The 20,597-nt window shown below is 51.5% G+C and overlaps 1 protein-coding gene across 3 annotated transcripts in view; it reads right to left on the bottom strand.

Moving 5' to 3' along the window:
• The window catches only part of NMNAT3 (nicotinamide nucleotide adenylyltransferase 3), a 51,973-nt gene that overhangs the window by 2,084 nt on the left and 29,292 nt on the right, over positions 1-20,597 (bottom strand). For all 3 annotated transcript variants that reach the window (XM_041004179.1, XM_041004188.1, XM_041004196.1), the window contains exons 3-4: positions 4,115-4,298; positions 1,005-1,090 (exon numbers count right to left, since the gene is read on the bottom strand). In XM_041004179.1, coding sequence (XP_040860113.1) covers positions 1,005-1,090; positions 4,115-4,298 — 270 coding nt within the window. The remainder of the gene's footprint in view (positions 1-1,004; positions 1,091-4,114; positions 4,299-20,597) is intronic.

Genomic DNA, 20,597 nt, shown 5'->3' with positions numbered 1-20,597 from the left:
ACATGAAAATCTTTGTCTCCCTTTCTCTCCATAAATCTGATCTGCCTTTCCAATAAAAATAAACAAATCTCTAAAAGATAAAGAAAATGCCGACAATGAATCAGTGCATGCTTAGTCTTTCTGTAAACTCTTTCAAATAAACAGTTTTCTTTAAAAAGAAGAGTATTTCCTAGTCATTTTCTTAGAGGAGTCCTGGGAAGTGCCAAGTGGCATTGAAGAGTTCCCTGACTGCAAGTGGCTGCAAGCCGTTCCTGGCTGCACGGTGCACAGGGACCCAGCAGTCGCTCTGAGAAGTCCTGCATGAAGAAACCCTTCTGGGACTGCTGAGCCTTCTGACCTGGACGCGTGTCCCACTCGCCACAGCCAGGGCCCCAGAGCAGACAGCTCTGCTGATGGTACCGCAGGCCCGCCATCGCCCACCCACCTCCCCTGGCACGCTGCCCTCTGCTGGTGCCACAGGCCCGCCATCGCCCACCCACCTCCCCTGGCACGCTGCCCTCTGCTGGTGCCACTCTCACTCATTCGAGAGGCATGTGAGCTTGCCTGGACTCCTTGCTGCTCCTGCTCTGAAACTCCCTCTAACACCACGAGGGGGCAGTAGGGCAGACACCAAGGGTTACAACTAAGAAACAACTAAGAGACAGGAGACTGCATGGCCTAAGAACACCTCTCCCCTCAGAGTGAACCGCTCAACCCCTGCAGCAGAGCAGCACTCTGGCAGCTGCTAGCAGAGGGTGAGGCTTTCCCAACACCCCCGTGGCCAGTGCCAGCATGTTCCTGTGTGGTCCTGACTAATCCATGTCACAAGCCCAAGTCACAGGGCAGCTAACTACCTTTGGGGTGGCAAATCCCAGGCGCTCACCATAGCTTACAGCAGGAGATGGCCCACTGCCCAGCCTGACCTCTTGACCTCAGAGGTCACCCCAGCCCGCCCACCGGGCCTCCAGTTCTTTGTGTCCAGAAGGCTGCACCCCGCCCCTGCCCTGTGAGTGCCCAGCACCCACCTGCCGAGGCTGAGGAGAGGGCTTTGCTGCTGGTGTCCGGGGCTCCCATCGGGGGTGGTGACGTGAGCAGCTGCCTGTGGTGGTGCCTGCAGTGGGAACAGATGGGTTCAGGGAGGTGTCTGTCCTCTCCAGCCCCCAAAGACACCCTGTCCGGGGGTGGGGGCTCTCAGATTTGAAGGCTCAAGCTGCTTCTGTGCATCTGAGTTCACTGACTCCACAGCGATCATTGAGGGTCTGCTACATGCCAGGCATCGAGGCAGGTGCTGAGACAGCAGGTGCCCTTGGCCTCACCGAGAGGGTCTGGCCTGGGCAAGAGCGGGAAGTCAGCCTGTTTCTACCCACATCACTCTCCGCCATGGCTTCTCACTAACAGGGGATCGTGATCAAGAATCACGCGGTGCTGAGTTCAGAACACGTTCCTTTGGAAGGCAGGGGTAAGGAGGCCTGACAGGTGGGACCTGTGCAAAGGTAAATGAGCCATGCTAGCACTCAGCAAAGGTGCCGGCTGCTGGCTAACAGCCGATGCTGGCTAACAGGTCCTGGAGCCGATGGCCTGGGTTGAAGCCTGGCCGTCCAGGCTGGCTCTGTGGTCCAGGGTGATTTTTTCTCGGTGTGGATGCCCTACACCTGCGATGGAGAACAGTGCCGCTGTCCCCTCCGGTGGGTAGTTCTGAAGACGACAGGAGTTAACATTCCTGAGGTGCACCCAGCGTTTATTTCAGATATGACCAGATGACGCCAACCTGACCAGCCCAGCCACTAAAGCAATCCGTGTTCTGAAGATCATGACAGCTGCATCATCACATTTTTGTTTTTTAAATCCAACGCAGGCGACCCCTGCACGCCCTCTCTGGTGTCGTCTGTTCTGGGAGGGGCGGCAGATGGAAGGGCAGGCTGCACAGAACAGCCTGGAGATCGCAGTCCTCCCCCTGCAACGGGCAAGAGTGAGTGAAATCACTCAGCAGGTGCCTAAAGGCACGAAAGTTGGTCTAGAGTTTTAAAAATTAGCAACTTGATAAGGAAACAGTATCCGCAGGAAGTCCCACCAGTGCCACTCTGATATGTTTTAAAAATATTTAATGTATTTTATGTATTGAAAAGGCAGATTTATGGAGAGAAGGAGACACAGAGAGAAAGATCTTCCCTCTACTGGTTCAGTCCCCAAGTGGCCGCAAAGGTTGGTACTAAACTGATCTGAAGCCAGGAGCCTCCTCGGGGTCTCCTATGTGGGTGTGGGCTCCCAATGCCTTGTCCATTCTCTACTACTTTCCAAGGACACAAGCAGGGAGCTGGATGGGAAGCAGAATAGTCGGGATATGAACTGGCACCCATATGGGATCCTGGTACATGCAAGGCGAGCATTTAACCACTAGGTTATCGTGGCAGGTCCTTTCACTCCGATATTAATGTATTGTCAACCCTACCCGGAAGATTCTAAATGGAACCAGTGGGGGGATTGCCTTGGGCCCCGAAGCGCTTGGCCTCGCGGTTTAGACAGGCTGTCTGTCTACAAAATCCTCAGTTCTTGGCTACAACTGTGTTGCCGTTCTCAGTGATTCATCACCTTCCTGCACAAAAACCCAAACAGAACAACAACAACAACAAGCCAACCCCTTCAGGATTTTGAAATCCTCACACTTAGAGCTCACGTGAGAGCTCTGGGGGTGGGGTGGGTGTTTCCTGCAGGCAGGTGCACTTTTCTGGATGGGTCTTAGCATTGATACCAGCCTGTTTCCTGCGCCCATTTCTCAAGCCAAGGGACTTGGCCTGACCACATGCTAGAACCCGCTAGGAACTTCACAGTCCAGCTTTCCTCTAACGCCCCTGGGAAGGCAGCAGAAGATGGCCCAAGTACCCGGGAGACGCAGATGGACTTCTGGGCTTCTGACTTGGAGCTGGACCAGCCCCAGCTGTAGTCACGCCTGGGGAGTCAAGCAGTGGATGGAAGTTGTCCTGTGAATGCTTTTGGATGGTTCTCTCCCCTGCAAGAGGCAGCCAGGAGGATCAGGGTATGGAAACCAAGCACTCCCCTTTCAATTCTGAACTCACAACGGAAGCATGTCCTTCCCAGGTGACTTGGAAGACAAGAAAAATGTGAGACTGAGGCACGTACGGAACAGGCCAGCCAATCCTTGAACTGGTGCCTGGTGCCTCCCACTGTACCCACACGGAGCTTCCTCTGGCAGAGGCACCTGCAATTCCTGCACCTCTCGGACAAGGACAGACGGGACTTCCTGCATCTCCCTGCCATCAGCTGGGGGCCCAGGTCCTAACCTGCAGGCTGCTCACGAAGAACATTACGGGCAATGACTTGAGGGGAGCCGTCTCCTGGGGCAGGGGCCACAGTGCTGCAGGGAGAGCTGCTGCCTCTGACACCAGCTTCCCTTACCAGCACTGCTTTGTGTCCTGGCTGCTCTGCCTGTGCTCCGGCCGTCTGCCAATAGCCTGGGAACCGCAGCAGCAGATGGCCCCTGCCACCCACGTGGGAGAACCCAGTCAAGTGTCCAACGTCAGCCTGGCCCGGCCTCAGCCAGTGCAGTCACTTGGAAAGGGAACCTGTGGATGGAAGATGTTCCTGTCTGTTTTTCACTCTCTCTGACTTCCAAATAAAGAACTCGCAGAGTAGCCATCTCTAGACATACAGTCTCTTCCTTCCATCTTACACAGAAGGCTGACTCGACAGAACCCAGGATCTGCACAGGTAGCAGGGAGGGCTTGCTCACGCAGAGGCAGTGTTCCACCCAGTCAAAGGTGAAAAGGGCCTAAGGGCCCACACCCTGATCACAACAGTGTGGCTCTGGCCACGAGCGTTCTCTACACGCTGCCGTTCCTCATCCTGCACCTGAGAACCACGTCCCAGGGAAGCTGAAGCCCGCTAGGCGGAACCTGCTCAGGTGGATTCCCATTGGCTTTTGAACTCAGGCTGGCAGTGCTGGCTCTCTGAGAGCCCTGAGGGCCAGCTGTTTGTAACAGTCTCACCCAGGGACCTGTCTGAGGAGGTAGATCTGTTGGGGTCTGTCTAATTCTCGGTTCACGGCTAAGAAGCGGAGTGGAGGCCCTACCCTGCAGGCTGCACTGATGCCAACCCAGCTCCAGCAGACAGTCATTACCTCAGCACCTTCACCGTCTCAACCCATTGTGCCTGCTCACTCTCCCAGGGGTCCACCCGGATCCAGTCGGATGTCTGGAGGGCCAGCTGGGCCATGGTCACTCGGTGATGGGCAGCCACTAGGTCTTTCTTCCCGTACTTGTCATTGACAGGCGAAAGGATCCCTGCGGTCACGTGGTACCTTCCTAGGAAAGGGAGAACAGAGGTGAGAGAGGTGCAAACTGGCAGTGGACATTCAGGCAGGTGCTCCAAGCCCTGAGCCTTGACCCAAGAGGGCCTGGACCTGGGCATGCTCCCAGTGGAGGGTCAGCTCTGAGGCAAGGCACGGCTACAGCTTCAGCTTCTGCCACCATGTGCCTGACCTCCAGATGCCCGTGACACAACCCGAAGGGATGCTTGGACCAGGCACCCACATGCCAGCATGGACAGGGGACGCAAAGCCCAAGGGATGCTTGGGCCAGGCACCCACATGGCAGCATGGACAAGGGACGCAAAGCCCAAGGGACGCTTGGGTCAGGCACCCACATGGCAGCGTGGGCAGGGAATGACAGGGTGTGCTGAGGTGTGATTCCCCCCAAGTGGGAGGTAAGAGAGACACCATGCCATCTGATGACAGGTGGGATACCAGCTACCACCATGGCTGACAGCTGAAGGGATGGGATTTGGCACTGCCAGGTCCGATGGGCGATGGGCTGCCAGTGTTTTGGGGAGCATGTGGCTGAGTGAATGGGCAAAGGTGGGCAGTCTTTGGAACAGATGAGCCTGTGCTGCTGGGCCTGCACCCTGTGGACCTTCGGGTAAGAATGCCCTGGCCAGTGCCAAGTCCCCGAGGCTGATGGATGAGTCGCTGAGTCACTTTAGGGAGCACCCCTGCTCCTCCCAATTTAAGAGATTCCTGATGGACCAATGCTGGATTTCATCAAAGGTCTTTTTTTGCAACTCAGAATCGTTGAGTGATTCTCTGCCTTGAGTTAGCAGGCTGAATCGCATCAACTCATTTTCTGATTGTTTGCTAACTTGGCATTCTTGAGATCAACCAACTTGGTCTGGACAAGTGATCTTTCCCATCCCTATGTGTTGATGGGCTCATTGTGTGTGTGTTTAAAGACAGGTCAGTAACCTGCCTTTCCTTTTCTGCCTTAATCAGGTTTTGGTATCAAGGTTATTCTAGGCTCATCAACAAATACTGGGGATCACTTGTTTTCTAAGCGTAAGAGGGCTTGAGTGTAACGACAGCAGCAAGTGCTTGCTAGAGCTCAGCACTGGGACTTGATGAGTACAGAAGTTTAAACCTGATTTAATCCATAGTGATCAGAAATCATTTCTTCAGTACAAGTTTTTGGCAACTTATATCTTTCAAGGTTTTTTAAAATTGTCCATGATGTCTACCTTGTAATGTCATTGGCCCAAGGAGCTTCAGGAGATAGTCTCCTCCATGCCATCTGCAGGGCGCCCTGTCCACGACCCACGCTGGTCTCCTCCATGCCATCTGCAGGTGCCCTGTCCACGGCCCATGCTGGTCTCCTCCATGCCATCTGCAGGTGCCCTGTCCATGGCCCATGCTGGTCTCCTCCATGCCATCTGCAGGTGCCCTGTCCATGGCCCACGCTGGTCTCCTCCATGCCATCTGCAGGTGCCCTGTCCATGGCCCACGCTGGTCTCCTCCATGCCATCTGCAGGTGCCCTGTCCATAGCCCATGCTGGTCTCCTCCATGCCATCTGCAGGTGCCCTGTCCATGGTGGAGGCTGGTGGAGTCTCATTGTTCTTCACACAATATCGCTGAGGGTTGTAACTTTATTAGTCTTTCCAAGAAAACAACTTTTGACATATTGATTTTTTCCAACTGAATGTTTGTCTTCTCTCTCACCAATTCCTGTCGTACTTTTATTAGTTCTGTTCTGCTCTCTTGATACTGTTGTGTTGTTCTTGCCGATGTCTGCTCAGCTAATTAATTTGCATTTTGTCTTATTCCCTAAGATACAGAGTTCAGGCTATAAAGTGTTCCTGTAAGCGGTGGGTATCTGGCTTAGCAGTTAGGATGGGACACCTCTTCCCCATACTGTTGGCTATTTTTTTTTAAAGGTTTACTTATTTTTATTGGAAAGGCAGATTTACAGAGGGAAGGAGAGTCAAAGAGAAAGATTTTCTGTCTGCTGCTTTACTCCCCAAGTGGCTGCAATGTCAAGAGCCAAGCCGATCAGGAGCCCAGAGCACTTTCTGGGTCTCCCTCGCGGGTGCGAGGCTTTGGGCTGTCCTCCACTGCTTTCCCAAGCCACCAGCAGGGAGCTGGATGGGAAACAGGGCTGCTGGACGTGAGCTCATACAGGATCCTGGTGCAAGCGAGACGAAGGTTTAGCTGCTTGGGCCACCACGCCAGGCCCTGCTGGCTGGATTTGCTGTCCAGTTCCTGCTCCTGACTCTAGCTTTCAGCCAGTGTATGTGTGGGAGGCAGTAAAGGATGGCTTCAGTGGTGTGTCTCTGCCAGCCACATGGGAGATCTGCTCTGAGTCCCCAGCTTGTGGGAGAGGCATGCTGGGATGAACTAGGGAATGGGAGAACTCCCCGTATCTATCTCTGCCTTCCCAACTAATAGTAATTTACTGATTGGAGTTTCCCCTCAGAACATCTTTGTGCCCCTTGCATGTTTCATAGTCTTTTGTTTTGTTTTTTAAGATTTACTTATTTTACTCGAAAGTCTGGATCACACAGAGGGACTCTTCTACCTGCTGGCATTCCCCAAATGATTGTTAGTGGCAGAGCTGGGCCAGTGCGTTTTTCTTACTTATCAACCAGATCTGTAGCACTTTTTGGAAGCTGATACAATCAGTTGGAATGTGTTGATGCTGCATTATGTCCTGGTATGTGGTCAGTTTGGGGGAATGGTCCCTGTGTGTCCCCTGCTTCCTGGCCCAAGCTTCTCTCCATCCAGTAGGGATCTGCTCTGCTCACGTTGTGACGCCTGCTTCCTGACGGCTATGTTAAAAATCTCCCTTTTAGTTCTTTCAAGGATATGAACATAAGGGTGTAAACATTTGTAATTTTTACGTGACTTTCTGTGAAACAAGCCTGTATCTTGGGTAATTTTTTTCTTTCTTTCGCTTAAGGTCAGATGACACAGTTTCAACAGCTTTATTTTGGTTAGAATACATATGGCATTTTTAAAACTTTTTTATTTTTAAGCTTTATGCACTTGCAAAGTAGGCAAGACTGCTATGAATAACCTCTAGCTGCATTGGGGAGGAGCCTTGGCTCCAGCCTGGCGGTTACTGGCTATGCACCAGAGCCCGGAGCCGCTGGTGCGCGGTGGATGGCCGTGCGTTTGACTTTATTTTTGTCATGTGTATTCTATTTCTTTGGCTCTCTCTCTGGATAATTTCCATTTATCGTCTTTTTCCCTTAGACTGTAACTTATATGTGCAGTCTTTTATCCAAAGTAAATCAAGGTATTAGCTTTCCTTCAGTCATAGCAGGAACTGAGAACTCCACTGTACCCACTGCTCCCGCGGGCTGGCGCTCTCTTCCCCAGACGCTTGATTGTAAAGCGCTTTTCAGATTTACCCGAGGACTGCACTTTCTTTGTGCTTTATTTCTTGCATATCCGACCTTCCACCTTCCATCGCTCTCCTTTGAAAAGGCCTCACCTTGTGTGAGTCCCTCAAGTTACTGACCTCATTCTTGATCCTCCAGTCTGGAAAGAAATTGTCACCAGGTGTGAAATAATTGGCTGCCACTGTTTCTCTTCAATACTCCAAAGTCGTTTCATCACTTTGCACTGTCGTGGTTGAAGTGTCATTGTTTTAGTCCATTCTGCATAGCTATCACAGAATACCCCAGATCCCTCCTGCAGCTTGGGGGACTGGAAGTCCAAGGCTGGCTGGGTCAGCCTTGGGAGGGCCTTCTGTCTACGTCACAACATGGTCAGCCTTGGAGGGCCTAGTGTGCCTAGTGGACCAAACCTAAGAGGCCGAATGCCTGAGGCATGGAGGATCGGTATTCTGCTTCCCAGCTCGGATGTGGGAGGAGAGGATCTTCAGCATTGGATGGATGGTTCGAGGGAAGGCAGCATAGACACACATGGAATACTATTCAGCTACAAAAGAACGAGTTCCTACCATCCACAGGAAAACGGACTCAACTGAGAGGATCATGTTGTGAGGACTAACCCGAATCCATAAAGACAATCGGCACCTGCCCCTCTGGCACGCGGGAGTTAGCGTTTAGAAAACATGTGTGTGTGTCAGCATTGGTGCAGACAGGCTTTGTAAAGATTTGCCTTATTCCTTGGTTAAGTCAGTGGTTAAGAATGTATACTGCTGTCGTTTAATGAGTGGTGACTATTCTAAAATTTATTGTACATGAGTGAAATGGCCATTTTTCTATTCAATTATTGTTCATAGATATTGTTCGCGCTCCCACAAACTAAGATCTTCCTGCTCTTGACTTGTTAAACCTATTAATCACTGAAGGATGAGGCCTTTTTACTAAAATATAAACTTAAAATATGTTATTTCCAAAACTAAGGCAGGAGAAAGGGATAAGGAAAGGGTGGGAGGAAGAAGGGGAGGGAAGTGGGGATCTCATTATCTTAGAATTATTCCTATAAATCACATTAAACTTGTTAAAAAATAATAAAAATTTAAAATGCAGGACAAAATAAAATTATGTACCTGAAAAAACTTTTCAATAAACAAGTTTTCAAATATAAAAAAAGTGCTTCCGTTTCAGTTCACAAAATAAATGAAAACAGATTTGGTCTATGAACTGCAGTTGGTTCCACTGGAATGCAGAATAAAGCTGTACTCATATATTGAAGGTCTTAGAAATGTTACCACACACACACACACACCCTTTCTCAGAAAGATGCTGGAGAACATATTCCACCAAAACAAGAGAGTAAAACTAAAAAGCAGAAAAGTGTAGGATCCAAGAAAGGCTCTGAATCAGGAGACAAGAGGCCCGGGCAGCTGAGACAGTACATCCAGGGAGCAGGGAATGACCCAGGCGGCCGAGACAGGACATCCAGGGGGCAGGGAATGACCCAGGCGGCCAAGACAGGACATCCAGGGAACAAGGCATGACCCAGGCAGCCGAGACAGGACATTCAGGGAACAGGGAATGGCCCAGGCAGCTGAGACAGGACATCCAGGGGACAGGGAATGACCCAGGCGGCCGAGACAGGACATCCAGGGAACAAGGCATGACCCAGGCAGCCGAGACAGGACATCCAGGGAACAGGGAATGACCCAGGCAGCCGAGACAGGACATCCAGGGAGCAGGGAATGACCCAGGCAGCCAAGACAGGACATTCAGAGAACAAGGAATGACCCAGGCAGCTGAGACAGGACATTCAGGGAACAGGGAATGGCCCAGGCAGCAGAGACAGTCCATCCAGGGTGCAGTGCGGGGGCAGGAATAGGGCGCTGGTGTGGAAAGAAGCTGGAGGGTCCAGGAGGGGTGTGGCAGATAGGGAATGCAAGAGAAGGCTCCTCTGATGAGCAGGCTGTACTAAGAAGAATGTAACAGACATGGGACAGGCTTGGCGATGGGTAAAGGGAACCTAACGAAGCAAACCTATGAATTAGTTCTCAGTAAAATCCACGCTTATGAAAGAGAAAATGGAACCATAGTAGACGGTGAGGTTCAGGTAACTGCTTACACAACCATACGTCTAAGCAATAAGATTAATTCAACCTGGAGCAGTACACTCTTCCACTTGAGAGCAGGCAGTCAAGTGCAAGGTGCAGGACAGCTCAGTTTTTGTTTGTTTTATACTTGGAATCCAATAGATACAATGTAAATCTTAAAAACACAGAAGTAGCAGCTTGACCCTATTACCAGGGGAACTGAGTCCCAGAGAACACAGCACAAGTGAGTAAGGGGCCTGTGGGAACTGGGAGTCAGGGTCAGAAGGTGCACCTATTACCCAGGGAACTGGTTCCAGAGAACACGGCGCAAGCCAGTAGGGGCCTGTGGGAACCGGGAATCGGGGTCAATCGGGGTCGGAAGGGTAGCAGTCACCCTCTGAGCCTTACAGACTTCACTGTGTGTGTGGATGCAGGTGTGCATGGATGGGCACACCCACAAATGCACATACACTGAAGGCAGTCCAAAAGGCTGTTGGGAAAAGGTTTATCAATGTAGAACATGTTTAGAAATGAATTCACATTGTAGAAATGCTACAGTGGACTAGGAAGAGTAGAGATTCAAAAATTAATCAACCCAAGTGGCCACGACTGTTTATATTTTGGCTCATTTTTCTTGCTTTTTTTTCTCATACATTTTTTTTTCCAATGGAAATCTGATTTAGTTTCCTTTCTATTATTATTTTGTAAGCATTTCTCTTGGCCATCAGCACCCTTGAAAGCATTATTGTTAATGGCTATATCATGATGAGGATTATAAAAATAAACTTTGTGTTAGGGTCAATATATGGTGGTCCTCTTCGCAGATTCTGGCTGTAAGCTTCACATAATTTTTTTTTTCAGATAAATTGCTAGAAAGGAAAATCACTTGCTTTCCCATTCTGGGGCTGCGATCTGCTGCTCAACGGCTTTCCTGTAGTTCTGGCCCAGGAGAGGGTCATCAGCAGGAATGAACGCCTGCACTGCTGTCTTTGGCCGTGACTGCTCACCTAAAGGGATGTTGGCCACCCTGTAGGGTCTTCTGGTGGCTTGCGATTTGCATTGAAAACCAACTATGCAATCGTAGGACTTATTTAGATTTCCCCCTCTGTGAAGTGCTTGCTCACATCCAGCGCTCATTTATCTGCTGTATTTGAGCTCTTTTTAAACGAGGCTAGTCTGCGTTGCGTCTGTTGGCTGACCCAGACAGAAGACTCTTCCAACTCAAGCACCTGCCCTCCCAGCTCGTGCTGGCTGTTGGCAGCTGGGCACAGATCTCCAATGAGCTCGTCTCCCTTGCTCCCTGCCCAGCAAGGCCTCACCACTCTGTCCTGCGTTGTCCCTGGCCTCTGCTCCACCTTCTGCCTTCAGGCTTCTCGCCACAGCTCCTTCTCGCCTCACCTTCGGCTTCAGTTTTGGAAATCGTTGGGCTGGCCAGAAACGGCTTCCTGCTCTATTGGCCGCCCTGAGCATTCTCCAAACACTGGTCCCCGTGCGGGACAGCCTGTGCTTTGCCATGCTGCAGTCTCCAATCTGAAAATCTCACCTTCTGACACGAAGGGCCACCTGCCCTGTGCTTTGTCTTGGACAGCTCGGCCTCCTGCACAAAGTTGTCTCCAGTGGGGGCTGCGATCAGCTCCTGCTACGTCCATTTGTTCACAGTAAAAAGATAAAGGCAGTATCTGTGTTCCTGTGCAGTTTAGGAAGTGAGCTACAAGTCACAAGTGAAAGTTGCTGACCTGGAATTCTCTATTCTGAGGTCTTGTCTTCAGTATTTTACTGGGCAAAATAAACCAAATCAAATACCTTTTCCCCCCTGAAAATACATGAAACGCGCCGCCTCCTGTAATTCAACCACCTGCTGTCCGACTCCCACCCATTTCCTCTGTTCTCCCTTGTTTGTTTTGTCAACTTCATGTTCCAAGGTGCCCAGCTGGAGTCAGTAGCACATTCATGCAATCACTGGCTTTACTATTATTACATTTTAACACATTCTGAGCACCTGGCTTCAGGACAATTTTAGGATACTTTACTCAAGTTTGAGAAGCAAAGGAAAATACCCAACCTTCCACATTTCTGCTGGAAAGCCAATTACTGAACGAGTCTCTTGGGAGCAGCAGCTGGATGCGACAGGATTCCAGCTGTGGGGTTTCAGCTCAGGGCAGAGCCGCTGAGCCGGGAGCCCTCCTCGGGTCCAGCTCAGCCAGGCAATGGGCTGTCTAGCCTTGGCTCTTTCTTCTGTGGATGGAGTCTTCTCACTGTATTTTATTACGTGTGTGTATATCTTTTCCATTTCATTCCAAATGTAGGAAATCCTGTTTCAGCTGGTGTACTTTGAATTGGCTGCTTTATTGCTCTTCCGAGTTCTAAGAGGTTTTCAAACGCTTCTGCACCTCCTGCACACACAGAAGCCCCACCACGAGTCGCACTCCTCTCTGAAGGGCGGTTCTTGCTTGTGACAGATGCCCCCGGAGGTGCTCGCCTCTGCTCCCTGCTCTGTTGGAGGGCTTCTGCATGCTGGGCTGTACAGGACAGGCGCAGCAAACATCCTGAAAGGTCTAATTTACCAAGAGTGTTTAAAAAAATCCCTGAATAGGTGTTGGCTTTTATTGAATGACTTTTAAGTGTATATTGGGATGATGATTCAGGTTTCATAAAAGTATATTGTCTTAGTCATCCAACATATTAATAGATATCTTTATGGTATATTCTCCTTGAATATCTGACTTAAATGCTACCTGGTCTTGTTGAATTATTCTTTTATTAGCAATTTGATAACCTACCACTTTATATGGGTATTCTGCATCCAAGATTATACATTAAGCACTAGTTGTAATGCCACAATACCCTGATCCAATTTTCTTTGTACTAGCAAATGGCTGTGGTGGATGGAATTATTGTCCTGATCCTCACTCTGCTGTAACAGGACCACCCGAAGGCAGGATGCACTTCCCCGGTCCTTTCTCTGGGCTCAGCCATGAGACTTGCTCTGACCAAAGGGGTATTAGCAGAAGTGACATGGCCAGAAACTTACACCTTGCCTGCTTGGTGGGGCTTGCACTCCTGTTTCTCTGTTATTCCCAGGAGAAGGATGCTCAAGGTAGCCACAGTCCCTCCGTTCTCCCAGGGCCCAGGACAGGAGAGGAACAAACCCATACAGGCTGACCTATAGACCTTGGATCAGGACAAAAACTGCTTGTTCTTGCATGCCATTGATACTCTGTGGCTTGGACATAGCCAAAGCATTTGTGTGTGTGTGCAAGTATGTGTGTGTGTGTGAGAGAGAGCGCTAGACCCAAACAGTTTCATTAGATTTGGGTAGCATGAATGCTTGATGGGCAGGAACAGGTGCTCGGCCATCATCCCTCCCTCACTCCCTGGCCTGCTGGACTCAGCGGAGGAGTGGACAAGCGTGGCCCCAGTGTCCCTCCTATCTCGTGTGTGTGTGTGTGCTCGGCGAATCCGGCCACTCCCTCACAGACAGGTGAAGGCGGCGTCCCTCCTTTCAGATGGAGATGGGCATTCAAGCTACTTGGCTCAGTGGCGGAAACTGTGCTGTGTGAGTTCTAAGCTAGGGCCCTAAAAATGCCACACACTTCCCTCTCATGGTCTTGGGATGCTTTGTCCTGGAGCCCTCACCAGCCAGTCCCACCTGTGTCCATGCGTGCCCCACACCGGCCAGTGTGTATGAGGCAGAGCCTGACCCCTCCACCGCTAACCTGGAGAATGACATCTTATCCCATAGCCAGGCTGGGTTTTAATAAAAAAGTTACTGCTGCTTAAAATGCTAGCAGCCTCACGAGGCGTGAAGCAAAGACTTAATAACATTCCACACTGCAAAAACCTTCATTATTTCCACAGAGGCTGCCTAGTACATTGATCAGTATTTTATGAAGAATTACCACACATATTTAAAACAAAACCACATGCGTCCCAACAATGGTGGGAAGCACCAGGTAAGTCCCAGACACAGCAGCCCTGGGTGGCTGATTCTCCCCTTCCCAGCTGGTTCTCCACTTCCCGGCTGGCTGATTCTCCCCTTCCCGGCTGATTCTCTTTTTCCTGCCGCAGACCTGAATCCTGGGAGGAGCTCAGCCCAGGCCCCGCCCACCCCACACAGCCTTTTGCTCATGTTCATTTTTCTTTCGTTGTGTTGGTTGAAAAGCTCCCTGGCTACAAAGCCTTGGAAGACAAAAAAAATAAGAATCATAAGGTACAGCTGTAAGTGCTGTTAGGAACTAAATAACCAAGGAAAGGAAGCTGCGGTAACAGAATAGTTTAAGAAAAGGGAAACAAACCAACCAACCCAGAATCTCACCTGACTGCCTAGGCATACTCTTAGAAGGAATGACCGTCAGCTGAGAGACCTTGCAGATTTTTTCAACCTTGCAGCAATGAAACCAACAACTTCTCAGGGCTGCTGAAACTGCTCATTACCCCCCAGAACACTCCTCCCCACATCAGGATCTTGAAGGCGTCATCAGAGGCCTGGCCTCATCCTCAGGGACTGACGTGGACTGCCAGCAAGGACACTCCTCCCTCAGGACACAGGAGGAAACAAATCCTTCCTCCATACCTGATCCGCACCTGACCAGAGACCACGCAGGCAGCGTCCCTCTCAACTAGGAGAACCAAACAAACGAAACAAAGAAGGGATGACCACGACGCAGCCTGACCCCTGAGCTCAGTGGCACAGCCCGCTCTGGCCAAGACAACTCAGATGACCGAGTCCTCTCCCCTTTCCACATCAGACCTGATACTTACCATGTCCGCCTTGGGTTTTTCTTTATTTCCTGGTTTTCTAAGTGCAAATGAACTTGATCAAGCTGTCTGTGCCCTGCTGGCCAGATGTGTTCATCCACTGCAAAGGAGAAGGGAGTGCCTGGATCTTGGAAGCCTGGAGCAGGCAGAGCACATGCAGATGGTCCACCACCTGGAACCCTGGCCCACGGTGGACATATAGGCAGCTGCCGGTACCACGGTAGCTGTGCCAGAAGCATGGTCAGCTGCAGGGACCACACAGCCATGATGGAAGCATGGTCAGCTGCTGCGACCATGGTGGTCATGATAGAAGTATGGCCAGCTGCCAGGACCATGGCGGCCGTGCCGGAAGCATGGTCCGCGGCATCTGGGCCTGCTCGCCTGTGGTCCTCCCTTCTTTCCGTGCGAAGAGTCTCTCAGTCAGGTGACTCTTCCTGCACATTCCTACCCAGGTACAAAGGACTTTGGTGCTTCTCCACTCACTGACCCTTTCTCTTCCACCACCTGCTTAGCTGCAGCTCTCGGGGCTGGCTGGCTGCCAATCCCGTGGTGGGACCACTGCCTCTTCGGGGGTCCATAGTCTGCATGTCACCGCATGTGATCAGTGTTGGGGGCAGGTGCAGAGGGAAGCCCGGAGTGCCAGGCAGGGTGCCTGGCACCATGTGACCAGTGTTGGGGCAGGTGCAGAGGGAAGCCCCGGGTGCCAGGCAGGGTGCTTGGTCACCATGTGACCAGTGTTGGGGCAGGTGCAGAGGGAAGCCCCGGGAGCCAGGCAGGGTGCCTGGTCACCATGTGACCAGTGTTGGGGGCAGGTGCGGAGGGAAGCCCTGGGTGCCAGGCAGGGTGCCTGGTCGCCATGTGATCAGTGTTGGGGGCAGGTGTAGAGGGAAGCCCGGAGTGCCAGGCAGGGTGCCTGCCTGGTCACCATGTGACCAGTGTTGGGGGCAGGTGCAGAGGGAAGCCCCGGGTGCCAGGCAGGGTGCCTGGCACCATGTGACCAGTGTTGGGGCAGGTGCAGAGGGAAGCCCCGGGTGCCAGGCAGGGTGCCTGGTCACCATGTGATCAGTGTTGGGGGCAGGTGCGGAGGGAAGCCCCGGGTGCCAGGCAGGGTGCCTGGTCACCATGTGATCAGTGTTGGGGGCAGGTGCGGAGGGAAGCCCCGGGTGCCAGGCAGGGTGCCTGGTCACCATGTGACCAGTGTTGAGGGCAGGTGCAGAGGGAAGCCTGGGGTGCCAGGCAGGCTGCCTGCACAGGAAGCTGAGCTTTTCTGGACGGGACCTTCTAAGGCATGTAACCCACAGCATATGGTAGATGGTGACCCAAGACAGGCAGAGCCTTGTTTCCCATCATTTTTTTCCACTTGAACTTTCTTGAAGAGATGGAGAAGGAATTGTCCATGAACAAAGGTTGGTTCACTTCTTGACTCTGTGCTAATGCCTGCGTCTATTTCTTGTTTTCAATTCACCTTCTTGGTAATTTACAATCGTGGAAGCTGTCCGGGATCAGCCAGGGGTTGCCATAAAACAGGCTCATGGAGTTAAACACTCTGCTGAAACATGAGGTTTCATTTTATGTATGAGATTGAAACTGTTTAGCTGCATTTCCCCCCCATGACTCGTGTTAAGACTAATCATTCGTGCTGGGGCGGGATAGCTGGAGAAGTCGGGAAGCCACTTCTCAGCTTCTTTAAGTACAGCTAGCTGGGTTGGGGACTTTGCCCTGAAGTGTAACAACACTGGTTAGGGAAGAGTCACTGGTGGCTCAGCGGTCTGCCTCCCCGCTGGGCAGCTCCTGACCCTGCTGCAGACGCAGGAAGCCTAGGATGGGAAGGGGTGGTGGTGGTGGTGGTGGTGGTGTGTGTGTGTGTGTGGTGGCAGGGCAGTCTCCAGGTTGGCACTGGGTAGAATGAGCACAGTCGGGCGGACAACGCTACAATGTCACTCCTGTTTTTCAGGCAGATCTGATGGCTAGGTAACCAAGGGGAGCTTCCTCAGGCACAAACCTGATGCACAGCTTGGAGCACTGGTCCACTTGGTGATCATCCACACTGCTGACAGCGTCACCACAACTAGTGTCACCAACACCAGGAGTCCTCACTGCCATGGTCACCTGGATCCCGCAGCACCATCATGGGTGGTCAGCAAGCCCAGTGCCAGCATCTCCACCAGCGAGCCCACCACAGCTAGGACAGTGCCAGCGTCTCCACCAGGGCGCTCACCATGGTTAGGACAGTGCCAGCGTCTCCACCAGAGTGCCCACCACGGCTACGACAGTGCCAGCGTCTCCACCAGAGCACCCACCCACCATCACTGTTCTGCCACAAGGTCATCGCACTATTCCAGCTGCACACGACTCACTGATCCTGCTTCCGGCACCCACATGGGGCTCAGTATTTCTGCCACTGTCACAAGTGTGAGCATCACTGACACTGCAGCCACCCCCTGCTGACCCCAAGGCGGCCACTGACCCTCCAATGTTCTCACACGGAGAGAAGACAGAACAGGGGTCACTGTTCCAGCTTGTACCGAAGGGTGAAAGGCAAGACAGAAGTGCACATGTGTCTCTTGGCTGACATGGCATCCTAGTAGGCTTTCCAAGGAGGCAGAAACACAGAGCACCTCAGAAGCCACAGTCTGGAGGGTAAAGGTAAAGGGTGACTGGCTTCTCAGTCACCGTTGGGACAGCGCTGTGGGTCAGCTATGCTGGCAGCAAGGTGTAGCCACAGCTGCTTCCAGAAGCATGGAAGCTGGGCGTTAGTTGTTGGGGAGCCGTCCAGGTGGTAACCCCCAAGGCACTTTAGGAGCAACACAAAATGAAGCCTGGTCAGGAGGGTCCCAGCACATGACTGCTTAGCTTGCTCTGGTGCATGTAATTCAACTACTTCAGAGTTTATGCACGCAGGGCTGAACATATTGCACATGTGGAAATGGCTGCCATTCCCATTCCCGTGATGAACAGCAATCAGCACAAGGTTACAAAGCAAATTAGTCATACGAAAGCCAAACCCAGGCAGTCTCGGGGCAGGGCCCGTTATGTCGATCAGAATTACGTGGTCTACAGACATGTGGTATGCAGACATAAGCTGCACTTGAGTATCCTGCATGGGGCCATTCCAGAAGTGTCCAATGGTGTTGCTGATGATATACCATCTGCCCCACAGGCTCATGCCTGAGCCCAGCTCCAGAGGAGGTGCAAATCCTTGGCCATCCAAGGGGAGGACACAAAGGACCACCAACATGGTACCAACACGGGGTGGCACAAATGACTCGTCTGTTGTCACTGAGTCATACTTGTCAGTAAGTCTGCACTGGGGGCTGGGTGTGCTGGCCACGGTGTACCTGGCACGGTGGGCTGTGCCAGCCCTCCTGCTCTTAATTCTGTAGCTTGTCAGGTGTGTTGAGTGCTAAGCAGTGCTTACGTATGAAGAGTTTGCATTCCACTAGTTGTGTCTGTCAAACAGTCCCGCAGTGGCGGGAGTCGCCAAGGCCCCCGAGTGTGGGGGTTGAGGGAGCAGCCAGACAGTCACGATTCTTCCTCCCACACCTGTCATTAACTCTCCAGTAAATGCAAATGGACATATATTTACAGATCTCCCAGGACCGGGACCAATGTTAGAGACGCTTGCTCTTGTCCTGGAGAGGCTGCTGGGCTGAACTAAGAGATGGCCCTCAGCTCCAGGACCCCATGAGCAGTGGCCCCCTTGTGACCCCCTCCTTCACAGCATGCACCCTCACAGCACCCAAGGTGACCAGCAGAGTCTGGCCCTCCAATGTTGCAGAGGCTGATGGCAGCAGCTCTGGGATGTGGGATGGGAAGGCAGGTCCCTTTGCCTGGCTTTGACATTCTGGCTGGGTTGTGTGTTCTATGAAAGTTACAGAGTTCCCATATGGCCTTAGCTTTTGCCAACACTAACACCGCAGATACCCAAGGTACAGGAATCTGCCAGGAAGTTAGCATGAATCTAACACTATTCACTAATCCAGGCACTTCACGCTCACTCCCCTCATGGTCCCACGAGGTGCTTTCCAGGGATGCTGGCACCAGCAGGCAGAAGATGAGCCTGGTATGCCACTGCACTCCTGGTCACTTTTTAGAACATCCCCCAGTTCTGGTTTGTTTTCTCATGGTTACATGAAGCTAATTCAACTCTGACAAGAACATTTTGGGAGTGAGGCTGAGCCCTTCCTTCTCAGTGCACATGTCAGGGTACAGGATGCTGGCTCGTCTGGGATTCTGGTGACATGAACTTGGACACATGGTGTCGGCAGCATTTCTCCACAGCGAAGTAATGAGTTCCCCCAGAGTCTACAAAATGAGTATTTTCTCAGAAAGCACTTTGAGTCTATGTACTATTCTCTCCCCATTATACTTCCGCCTACTAATTTTAGCATCCACAGATGATTCTGTTCTGCAACAACCATTCCTGTGTTGTTTGTGAGATGGTGATTTGCCATTTGCAACACTCCTACAGTATTAATTAGAAGTCTACAGTAAGAAAGAACTTCCGTTCCTCCCGAATTAATTATTCATTGTTTATTTGATCAAGATAGACCCATGGGTATTTTTTATGAGAGTAATCCGGTATCATTTATTTTGTTCCTCAAGTGATTTCAGATTTTCCCAACGGAAGCTCCATTAAGTCAACTCCTGTATCTTTCTGACACGCTCCATCATTTATTAAGCACTGCTTTGCTTTCTGGAACCACGGAATGTTCTGGCTTAGCCCTGGAGTCAGCCGCCTTTTCACATGGTTCTTTCTGGTCTTTCCTTTTCCTGTGCTGCTTGCACTGGCTGCTGCAGGGGCCCTGTGCTCTCTGGCTCTCTTAGCAGACATCAATGATGTTATACCTGTCCCCTACCTGTCCCCGCCTATCTAATGTCCTGTAACCTCACACATACACCTCTACACTCGCACCTCTGTGTTCACCATCACCTACCTGTTCACGTGGAGACCTGCACTTCTCATCCACGCCGAGGAGTTCAGGCTGGACTCCCATCTTTAGTTGGAATTGCTTTCAACAGTGGAAAGCCTGGATCCACAGCAACAGCTCAGTTGCTCCAGCCTGCTATTACATAAAGTAGCTTCAAGGTGGATTACTGAGAGAAGAGGATTCAGATGATTATTACTGGTTTTGCCCTAGGTCTTCTCTACTGGCCCCTGCAATCTAAGGTTGGTCCCTTCCTTCCCTCTGCCTTCAGGTGGTTGTGCATTCATCTGCAACAGAGTTAGGCTCTGCGGTTGCTGTGTGTCCTTCATCTTGGGCTCCTCCTGCCTTCCAGCTGACTCTGAGTCACAGGTGACTGCCGTGCCAGAACACTGTGCAAAGAACTGCTCTACTCTCATGCAAGCCTCTCTTTACTTTCCCATTCCCACATTCTTTCCACTTCACTCCCACCCTCCCCCTGTAAATAACCAATCTCATTAGTTTATTAAATCTATCCTTAAAGGATTTTGTCTTCTTAAGATTTATTTTCCCCATAATTATCAGTAACTCCTAAATTTCCCCATGGTCTAACTCTGGCTCGACAACCTCATCTTTAGGAATATTTACACAGGCCCATCTCTTCAATTCCTTTTAATTAACACCCTCTGTGCAGCTGGGAGTTGTACTTCACTGCTGTTTCATCTGATGGCAGCCTGGGCTGCCTGAGCCTGCCTCGCACGGCCTCTTGTTATGGTCTATTTAGCAAAGAAGCCAAAGGCTCGGGCCTGGACTCGGAACTGAGGGCTGCTTCCCATCAGGATGATGCAGAAGCTCACTGGGCCTGACAGGAGGCCAGGGGGAGTGTGCTCACCTGCTCTGGGGAGCCGGCAGGTCCTGCTAGACAAGGGCCCAGGCCCTGCCTCCTCTGAGATTGCGGCTTTCCCTAACAAAGCCCACCTCCGCACCTTGCTTCCTCACACCTGTGAAATGGGGACGCTAATTCTTCCTTACAGGGCTGGTGTGAGGATGAAGGGGGCTGTTGGAGAAACCCCGGCAGGGGAGAGGTCCACTGAAGGACAGTGTGGTCTCCTGCCTTGATCCTTGCACTTTGCAGGCCAGCTTCTTACATTGGCATTCCATACGAGTGATCACTCAAGTCCTGCTGCTCCACTTCTT

Source organism: Ochotona curzoniae, unplaced genomic scaffold (genome assembly GCF_017591425.1).
Source record: "Ochotona curzoniae isolate NIBS_2020 unplaced genomic scaffold, NIBS_Ocur_1.0 contig_1302, whole genome shotgun sequence".
Taxonomy (NCBI): domain Eukaryota; kingdom Metazoa; phylum Chordata; class Mammalia; order Lagomorpha; family Ochotonidae; genus Ochotona; species Ochotona curzoniae.
The sequence above is the reverse complement of the archived record's forward strand: the minus strand, read 5'-3'. Positions and strand labels throughout refer to the sequence as shown.